This window comes from Nycticebus coucang, chromosome 2 (assembly GCF_027406575.1).
Source record: "Nycticebus coucang isolate mNycCou1 chromosome 2, mNycCou1.pri, whole genome shotgun sequence".
Lineage (NCBI taxonomy): Eukaryota > Metazoa > Chordata > Mammalia > Primates > Lorisidae > Nycticebus > Nycticebus coucang.
Window position 1 is genome coordinate 39,669,714 of NC_069781.1, and position 10,564 is coordinate 39,680,277.

Sequence of the window (10,564 nt, forward strand, 5' to 3'; positions counted from 1 at the left end):
CAGCTGTTCACATTACGGAAGGCAGAGTTTGCTGCATGGCCCTGGGGCTGGCTGGTGTGCTCCCACTCTGAATCTCCCCCTCCTCCTCCTCAGGGAGATGGCAACATCCGCTACTACGAGGTGAGCACCGACAAGCCTCACCTGAGCTACCTGACTGAGTACCGCTCCTATAACCCACAGAAGGGGGTCGGTGAGTGAGGGACACTAAGGCAACTTGGGGTCGGGGCTTCAGCGCTGGGGAGACAGGGATGAGCCAGCAGAAGAAATGGCATGAGTGACACTCTGACTAGAGGAGGGAACCACTGGGGAGCTGAAAGATGCATCAGCACAGCACAGGGAGAGGAGGAAGTGCTCTAGGTCAAGGTTAGAACAGGGAGATGGAAGAGGTTGACCTCCAGGAAGCAATCCCATCTCCTTCATAAGTGTGTTTGAGGATTAAAAACCCAACCATGTGTAATCTATGAGAAACCCACTTTAGCCGGACAGAGTAGCTCACACCTGTAATCCCAGCACTCCGGGAGGCCGAGATAGGCGGACTGCTTGAGCTCAGGAGTTTGAGACCAGCCTGAACAAGAGTGAGACCTTGTCTCTACTAAAACTGAAAAAAAAAAAAAAACAGACATTGTAGCAGGCACCTGTAGTCCCAGCTACTCAGGAAACTGAGGCAAGAGGATCACTTGAGCCCAGGAGTTTAAGGTTGCTATGAGCTATGACACCAAGACACTCAACCCCTGGGCAACAGAGTGAGACTCTGTCTCAAAAAAAAAAAAAGAAAAGAAAAGAAACCACTTTAAACATAAAGACACAGATACATTAAAAGCAAAGGGGTAGGGCAGCGCCTGTGGCTCAGTCGGTAAGGTGCGGGCCCCATATACCGAGGGTGGCGGGTTCAAACCCGGCCCCGGCCAAACTGCAACCAAAAAATAGCTGGGCATTGTGGCGGGTGCCTGTAGTCCCAGCTACTTGGGAGGCTGAGGCAAGAGAATCGCTTAAGTCCAGAAGTTGGAGGTTGCTGTGAGCTGTGTGAGGCCACGGCACTCTACCGAGGGCCAGAAAGTGAGACTCTGTCTCTCCAAAAAAAAAGCAAAGGGGTAAAAGGCTGGAGAAAGATATGCTATGCCAACTTCTTAAAAGAGAGTTGGAGGAGCATTTGGGTCTGTGGGGGTAGAGATAGGGAGCCCTGAGCAGAGCAAACTGCCTATAAAAGTCCATAGAAATGACTTAAACCGTCAAAGGTGGAGACAGAGTTGAATTATTTCCCACCCCAGGGCCCAGCCTAGTGCAGATATTTGTTCATGAGCTGTTTGTTGAGGTAAGGACAGTGGGAGGCGGGCATTCTCTGTTCACGACCAGGGCCTGGCCTTGGCCTTCACGTGGGTTCCTGTGGCCCCAGCCCAGCCAGAACCTCTTGGCTCTCCTTGGCTGTTTGCCTGCAGGTGTGATGCCAAAGAGAGGCCTCGATGTGTCCTCCTGCGAGATCTTCCGCTTCTACAAGCTAATCACAACCAAAAGCCTCGTCGAACCCATATCCATGATTGTGCCCCGGCGGGTAAGGGTGGTAGGGGCCATCTGGGACAGAGGCAGGGAATCCATCCTGGAGAAGACAGACCCGGGTGTCAAGGTGCCATAGCCTGGAGCCCGTGTCCTCAGGGCAGCCATAGGGAAGCCTTTCTCATGGTCAGTGTGCCATCCTGAGTATCAGGAGTCCTCTGCCTCTGCCTCACCCCATTTCCGCTCCTGAGCTGCTCTGTGACCTTGGGCAAGTGTCTTTACTCCCTGGGCCTTGATTTCCCCCATTCAGCAGAGGCTGGTGAGTGCCTAGACCCTAGTTTTAAGGGCCCTCCCCATCTGGGCAACATACCCCATCGCCCCCTGACCATTTGGACTTCTCCTGCAGTCGGAATCCTACCAAGAGGACATCTACCCCCCAACAGCAGGGGCCCAGCCATCCCTGATGGCCCAGGAGTGGCTCAATGGGATGAACAAAGGTGAGGAAGGCAGACAAAGGGCCTCAGGCAAATGTGGCAGAAACCTGGGGTAACCAGTGGCCCCAGGAGGGGGAGTTTGGCCTGTATTTTTATTCTCAGAGGCCAGGCCCTTGACGGTCAGTCCCCAGTGGCAAGGGTAGTCACATATGGGTTCAAGAAGGCAGCGGTCTTGACTCTAGCAGCTCAAAACACTTTGCCCCATGGAAAACACTATGGGGTTGTGCAGGGTGCCGGACTCCCCTTGCCTACCCCTGACCCAAGAGGCCATCTAGGCAGTAGCCCCCACCTAGGCCTTTTGCCAGCAGCAACCCCCTACCCAGTGGTTTCCATCCCAGATGCTCCCTCCCCTCTCCAAACCCCCCCACCCCCATTTCATTCACCCAGCCCATTGGCTGAGAAGCCTCCTGGTGGCCTGGAAGAGCCCCTTCCTGGGAGACAAGAAACCATTGCAGAGTCCTAGTTTTGAATAACCCTTAGATAGGTCTCGGCTTCCCTGGGTCTCAGCATCCTCATTTGCATCCATGGTGTCAGCCTTCCCCCTGCTTTCCCTGGGAGTGCTGGGAGGACTAATGAGCTTGGTAGATGGAGAGTGCAATGTGGGTGGGACTGTCCTTACATAGCAAGGACAAGACTTCACTTGCAGGGTTCATAGTGTTTGCGGGCAGCTCCTGTGCATATGCTGTGCTGCTCCTACAAACCGAGCCTCACCAGGATGGGTGCACGCATGGGTATTTGTACTTGATTGCCCGGTCCCTGGGTTTGTGTGTGTCTGCATGTGGCTGTATCTCCTCCATGTGTTGCATCTACTTGGCTCTGCATGGCTCTCTTTGTGCTCTGCATGCCTGCCCATCTTGGTGCCACCACAGCCCATCAGTCCTCACACAGTCCTTTGCTTCCCTCCCAGGGCCAGTTCTGGTGTCCCTTAGGCCTGGCTCTGAGCTGCTGAGCCCCCAGCCACCGCTTCTAGACAGACCTGTCTTCAACTCTGTGGGCCTGGCCTCGCAGGCCTCTCACCAGGCAGAAAACCAGGCTGCAGAGGATGGCTGGAGGCCTCCCTCCTTGCTGCAGGAGAAGGCACCAATGTGGTCAGCAGAGTGCAGGCTGGAGGAGAAGAAATCCTGGCTCACCAATGGCTTTGACGTTTTCGAATGCCCCCCACCAAAGACAGAGAACGAGGTGTGAACGAGGGTGGGGCGAGGTGGGCCTTCACAGGGGGCAGCTGGGTGGGGGTGGGGGTTGTGGATCACGTCTGAGATAGGGGGAGGGAAAGAATGAGGGTGAGAATGATCAGTTGCCTAACGGCTTAACTCGCTTTGTTAACTCATTCAACAAACAGAGCCTGGGTAATATTGAGACCCTATTTCTACAAAAGATAGATAGCCAGGCATGATGGCAGGCAGCCGTAGTCCCAGCTACTCAGGAGGTAGGGCAGGGGGATCACTGAGCCTGAGAGTTCGAGGTTGCAGTGAGCTATGATTATGCCAGTGCACTCTAGTTTGGTGAGCAAGACTCAAAAAACAAAAAGCTATTGAGCACCATCTGTATGCTGAAATGGCATGTATACGTAGAGATGGTGGGGAATCATTTGTAAAATGCAGAGGGTTTGACCTAGTAAGTATTACAGTCCCTCCCAGTTCTGGCATTCTAGGATTTTCTGTGCCTTCAGAGTCAACGTTAGTTAAGTGCCCACTGTGTGCCATGTCCTGGGCTAGGCTTTGATGTAGCTTGTGACCAAATTCTCTCAACAGCCCAGGAGGCCACTGTGTGGTGGAGCAGGGCTGGTATCCACAGAGGGAATGCGATCCTGGCTCTAGAGGTGCTAACTGCAGGGTTTCAGCCAGGAGCTGAATGTCTCTAAGCTTCAGCCTCCACAGCGGTAAAGTGGGATGCCAGGAGCATCCAGTGGGTAATGAAGGTCCTTAGGGGGGAAAGTCACATCTAATAGCCATTCTGTACAGTGGCAACAGTTATAAAAACAATGAGGAGAGTTTCCTGACCCCCAGTTCGCAGAGAAGGGTATTGAAGCTCAGAGAGGGTAACTTGTCCAAGGTGACATAGTTTAGCAGTGATGAAAAACCAATCTCTAGACTTTAGGACCTAGCGTCATCTCCTCTATGCCATAGGGGATCTGTGGAGGCAAAATATTTCTGAAGCATTCAAGTCTTTTTTGAACTTCACCTATTGGGTGAAGTAAATAAGGCTTTTGTTAAAAAACAAACAACAACAACAAAGCCAGATCTCAGCCACCGTAATGTAATCACTCCCCCCTTTCTGAGTCAAAATGGGGTAGTGTTTTCGCCTTTCTCCTGGTGTCCTGCTGCATCACATCCCAGGGTACCTTGGTGATCTTGCCCTCTGCTCTCTGCTTTTCCAGCTGCTACAGATGTTCTACCGGCAACAGGAGGAGATCCGAAGGCTCCGGGAGCTGGTGACCCAGAGAGAGGTCCAGGCCAAACAGTTGGAACTGGAGATCAAAAACTTGCGGATGGGTTCAGAGCAGCTCTGAGCAGAAATCGCTGCCCTCCTCACCCTCAGGGACACACTTGGCTTCGTGGGGAGGTCCAGAACCAAACCACACGTCCCGCCCGAGAACAACCACTATTTCTATATTTTTTATCAGAAAACAAGACTCTCAGTCGCTGAAAGAGATTCCAGTGGGACGTGGTGCCGTTTTTCTATTTGCCTTCTTGCAGCAAGAGTTTCTAAATTGACTTTGTTTCTAGATCATACCTTCCCTTCTGTTTCATTCTGTGTTAAGTGTCCATGATGAGCTGTAACTTCTCAAAGGGAAGAACATTGTAGAAAGTTAGAGCCAATGGCCTAAGAGGTCTACCTGCCTGTGATTTTCAACTGTGGCCCATAGATTAGGGGTAAGACTAAGCAGGAAGGCTGTTTCTCCCTGCTCACCACCCTGTTCCAACCAGACAGCTCCCCTTCTATCTATTTTAGATGTCAGGCTGCTATGGAATACATAATTCTGCTACAAAAGAAAAACTTAGAAGTTTGAAAACCAGTGACCTGGCCCAACTCCCTTATTTTACAGGTGGGGAAACTGAGGCCTAGAGAGTCAAGGGACTTTTAATGGCAGCACTGGGCTGAGATCCTGGCCTCCTGGTTCTGTCTGCTGTGTTGGGTCTGATGCAGTTCTCAGCCCACGGAGCAGGAATGTGTTGGATCCAGCTTTGCTGTGCCCCATCTTGCTCAGTGAGCAATGCGATTCCTTCCTCTCTGGTCTCACTTTCTCCCTGTGAGTCAGGAGAAGCCTGTAACGAGGTAATCTCTACAGGACCCAAGATCTTGACTTGAGGAAAACTACCAGTGGGGTAATGAACTGGTTTTGCTATAGAAACTCACAGACACTGGCTAAGGATTAGAGAGATAAAGCTAAATTCTAGATGGTTTTGACTTCCTGTCAAAACCATCCTCTCTAACTGGACTCAGCCAGATCTGGGTAGATACTATCCCTCAAATGGGGATGCAGACTTTCAGAGCCGTGTCCATGACTTCTGACTACCACTACCAGAGACCTTAGGTATACAACCTGACTCCTGCAGGACAGATGCAGGTGGATTTCAGCCTGGACGGGCTCCCTAGGAGGTAGGCAAGCCAGCAGAGCCTGTGGCCACCTAGCTGGGAGGGCTTCTGGAGAAGGTTGACTATACTAGATAAGAAAGTAGGACCAAATGGCCCTGAAGTTCCTTCTGGCCCAAAAGTTTTTCTTCATCTCATCTTAGGGAATCTGCATTCTGAGCCCTACTCTAAAGTGGCCAATACAACAGCCCCAACAAGAGACTGAGAATGATTAGAAGTGACATTTGTCCCTCCTTAAGGAGGAGGGGCAGAGGATAAGTTTTCTCCATTGCATGAGGTGATTCTGGAGCTGAGATGGTGACTGCAGGAGGCCACTTAACCTGGTAGGTTGCAACCCAAGCTCTGCATTAGAATCCCTTTGGAACATTCAAGAAATACAGATGCTGAGCCCCACCCTGGACCAGCTATTTTAGATGTCAGGCTGCTATGGAATACATAATTCTGCTACAAAAGAAAACCTTAGAAGTTTGAAAACCAGTGATCTGGCCCAACTCAGTCAGTCTGCTCACTCCCCTCTGAAGCGCCAGCCAAGCTTGCCTTAGCATGCTCTGGGGCAAAAGGCCAAATCCCAGGCATTGCCAGGGAAGCAGAGCTCCCCTGGATGAGGTCAACTCTGCCACTTCATCTGTGGCCAGCACTTCACAGTTTACAAAGCCCTCCCACCTTCACAACTGCCAGATGCTACTCTTAACACAGGGAAGGCAAGCATTCTAATCCCCATGTCCAGAAGGGATGACTAATCTCAGAGAAGTGAAGAAACATTATGCCCAAGGTCACTGGTTGCCAGCAGTAGAGGTGGGGTGGCGTCCAGAGAGCTCCCCGACATGCCTCTGCACAGCACCATCTCTTTCCAGGCTTCCCAGCCCCAAGGGACCCAGACCTCACACTTAAAAACAGGACACAGGTATCTGAACGAACATGTTTTCTTTTTTTTTTTTTTAATATCTAGAATAAATTATTTAAATTATTTCACAGCAAGGGAAAGGGAGAGGTTAATTTTTATCAGATATTTTTTTAAGCCATCTTTTTTTAAAATTACATTTTTGTTTATGTTCTTAAGCTGATGAAGTAGAACTTGTCCAGCATTTGCAGGGCCCAACACTCATTTCCTTACCCTGGAAACCCCCTTTCTGTTGACTCAGGAATTTCTGAGAATGAGGACAGCACTTGGGAGATGAGCTTTGGTGGATATCCACCTTAGCTCTACAATAACTGTGCTTCCTGGAACAAAACTTGAGATTGTATCAAAGAGGGTAACAGGAAGTTAGAAATCAGTCTATGCTTTTAATATAAAACCGTGCCTGAAACAGTTTGAATGATCATTTTAATGTTATTTCTGAAATTTCTCAAAGCTTTGTAAAAAAAAAAAAAAAAGGAAGAAAGAAAGAAAAGTGAAAATAAATAGATGTGGAATGGTGCAATGGAAGGAATTTAACAAAATAATAAACGTGACTAGACATTTTATTACTCAGAGCTTTCCTTTTCTTCATTTGTTCCACAAATATCAATTAAACACTACTGTTTGGGCCAGACACCAATCTGGGAAACAGGACAGACATAGTCATTAGCTTAGACAGAGTTTTCAATCATGGTTGAGGGAATGGGAAGGGCCAGGTTAGGGGAAATGTGAGCTGTCTTGGGAGGAGAAGCAGGGAAGGGTTTCTGGAGGAGGTGATAGGTGGAAACCTGAAGTACAAATAGTATTAAGCCAGGCAAAGACATCTGGGGCGCAGAAGCGTGTTCCCCCGTCTGCAAAAAGGCAAAAAGCAGCTCAGAGAGAGGGCAGGGACCAAAGATCTTAATTATGTGTTTAAGTGGGAGCTGAGACTTTAGTTTGGGGGGGCAACTGGAGTCCAGGGTGGGGAATATGAAAGTTGTCAATACCAAAATTGAGTCACCACTAAAACCAAACTAAATAGAGCCAGTGGCCACAAAGGCAGGAGGGGGTGTCACCAATGATTTCCCTTTTTAACAGAAACTACTGCAAGAGATTTCACCAAACTACAACATGCATAAGGGCCACCCTGTGAGGATATCTGCCCAGCAACTTCCTCTTCAACTTTGGATGAAACCACCCCTATTATTCTTACAGTCAAGGACTTATTTTATTTCATTTTATTTTATTTTTAGTACAAAGTACTAAGGGGAAATAAATGTTTTTGGTTACATGGGTCACTTTTGTAATGTTTAAGTCACAGCTATAAATGTGTCCATCACCCAAATAGTGTTCATTGTACCCATTAGGTAGGTTTTGCCTCTTCACTCCTCCCCCTCCCTCTTGCTTGATTTCCGCTGAGTTTTACTTTCCTCTGAGCACACGTATGCTCATTGGTTAATTCCAATTTAATGGTGAGTACATGTGGTGTTTGCTTTTCCATTCTTGGGATACTTCACTTAGGATAATGATCTCCAGTTCCACCCACATTTTTGCAAAAGGCATCAATTCATCCTTTTTATGGCTGAGTAATACTTCATGGTATGTACTTCATGGTAATACTTCATGTTTTGTTAATCTGCCCACAAATTGATGGGAACTTGGGTTGATTCCACATCTTTGCAATTGTAAATTGTGTTGCAAAAAATAAACATTCAAGTACAGGTGTCATTTTGATAAAATGACTTCTTTTCCTTTGGGTAGATACCCAATAGTAGGATTGCCGGATTGAATGGTAGGTCTAGTTTTAGTTTTTTAAGGAATGGCCACACTGTTTTCCACAGAGGTTGTACTAATTCGCAGTCCTACAACAAGTGTATAAGCATTCTTTTCTCTCTACATCCACATCAACATCTGTTGTTTTCTGACTTTTTAATAAAAGCCATTTTAACAGGAGTAAGGTGATATCTCATTGTGGTTTTGATGTACATTTCTCTGATGATTAGTGATGTTTAGCATTTTTTCATTTTTTTTGGCCATTTGTCTATCTTCTTTCGAAAAGCTTCTGTTCATTCATGTCTTTGGCCACTTCTTGTTTGTTGTTTGTTTTTTCCTTGCTGATTTGCTTGAGTTCTTTGTAGATTCTGGTTATTAGCTGTTTATGACATGTATAGCTTGCAAATAGGTTCTCCCATTCTGTAGGTTATCTGCTCTGTGAATTATTTCCTCAGCTGTGCAGGAGCTTTTTAGTTTAATCAAATCATTTATTTATTTTGTTATTGCTGTGATTGTCATTGAGGTCTTAGTCACAAATGCTTTGCCTAGACCAATGTCTTTCAGAGTTTTTTCTATATCTTCCTCTAGAATTCTTATGGTTTCATGCCTTGTATTTAAGTCTTTTATCCACCTGAATTTTTTTTTTTTTTGGCAGTTTTTGGCCAGGGCTGGGTTTGAACCCGCCACCTCCGGCATATGGGGCCAGCGCCCTACTGCTTTGAGCCACAGGCACCGCCCTCACCTGAATTAATTTTTATGAGTAGTATGAAATAGGCTCCTGTTTCATTCTTTTGCATGTGGCTATCCAGTTTCCCCAGCACCGTTTGTTGACTAGGGCATCATTTCCCCAGCATGCATTGTCTGCTTTGTTGAAGATCATTTGTCTGTAGATATATGGTTTTATGTCTGGGTACTCTATTCTGTTCCATTGATCTATATCTCTATTTTTGCACCAATACCATGATGTTTTGATTACTATACACTTATAGTATAGTTTGAAGTCTGGTAATGTGATGCCTCCAGATTTGTTCTTTTTGCTTTGACTGTTGGGGCTCTTTTCTACTTCCAAATAAAACACAGAATTAATTTTTCTAAATTTGTGAAATATGATGTTATCACTTTTGCTGGGAATTGCATTGAATCTGTAAATCACTTTGGGTAGTATGCACATTTTAACAATGTTGATTCTACCAATCCATGAGCAAGACAAGTTTTTCCATTTGCTTATGTCCTCTGCAATGTCTTTCCCCAGTGTTTCGTAGTTCTCCTCGTAGAGATCTTTCACCTTTTTGGTTAAGTATATTCCCAGGTATTTTATTTTCTTTGTAGTTATTGTGAATGGCATTGAGTCTTTGGTTTAATTCTCAGCTTAACTGTTTTTGGTATATAGAAAAGCTACTAATTCTACATATGCTGATTTTGCAACCTCAGACTTTGCTGAATTTATTTATCAATCCAGGACCATCTTGGTGGAGTCTTAGGGGTTTTCTAGATACAAGACCATATGTCAGCAACAAGGAGTATTATTTAAAAACAACTCATTTTGCCTTGATAAGACTCTGCTTTAGCCAAGTGAGGTGGCTCATCCCTGTAATCCTAGCACTTTGGTAGGGCCAGGCAGGAGAATCTCTTGAGACTAAGAGTTCAAGACCAGCCTGGGCAAAATAGTGAGACATTCCCACCTCAAAAAAAAAAAAAATTGAGAATCTCTGTCATTATTTTAGGTGGAGGGGGGACGGGTGATGGGGGGGTTGTTTGTTTTTGAGACAGGGCCTTGCTCTTTCACCTAGGCTGGAGTACAGTGGCATGATCATAGCTCATCGTAACCTCAAACTCCTGGGCTCAAGCAATTCTGCTGGAAGCTGGGATTACAGGCACGGGCCACCAGGCCCTCGCTAATCTTTTTCTTTTTCTTTTTGTAAAGTCCGGCGTCTCGGTTGTTGCCCAGGTTGGTACTCCTGGCCTCAAGCGATCCTCCAGCCTCCACCTCTACATAAACCACTGCGCTCAGCCCCCACATTTCCCAGTTGTGGAAGTGGTTATCTTTCTTGAGGAAAAGGGCAAGAGATGATCAAGGGAAAGCAAAAAGTGCAGGTAACGCACACCCTCAGGCACGTCCACAGGCTGCAGCTTTTTGAGCGTTCCCAAAGTCGCTAAGCCGGAACCCACTTCCCAGCTAGCCCGGCAGGAGCGAGCCACTGATCGGGCTCTCCGGGGCCGGACCCTCGCCCGGGTGGGCTGCTGCCCGCACCCGCTGCCTGACCGGACCCGCCCCGCCCTCGGCCTAGGTTTACACTGTCCGCAGAGCCCCGCCCCCTGCCTCGGGAGGCGGAGG

At 47.5% G+C, this 10,564-nt stretch overlaps 1 protein-coding gene across 1 annotated transcript in view; it reads left to right on the forward strand.

Moving 5' to 3' along the window:
• The window catches only part of CORO2A (coronin 2A), a 59,458-nt gene extending 52,417 nt beyond the window's left edge, over positions 1–7,041 (forward strand). The window contains exons 8-12 of the mRNA XM_053567952.1: positions 94–190; positions 1,437–1,549; positions 1,898–1,988; positions 2,893–3,164; positions 4,363–7,041. Coding sequence (XP_053423927.1) covers positions 94–190; positions 1,437–1,549; positions 1,898–1,988; positions 2,893–3,164; positions 4,363–4,494 — 705 coding nt within the window. The 3' untranslated portion in view covers positions 4,495–7,041. The remainder of the gene's footprint in view (positions 1–93; positions 191–1,436; positions 1,550–1,897; positions 1,989–2,892; positions 3,165–4,362) is intronic.
• Positions 7,042–10,564: the final 3,523 nt, after the last annotated feature.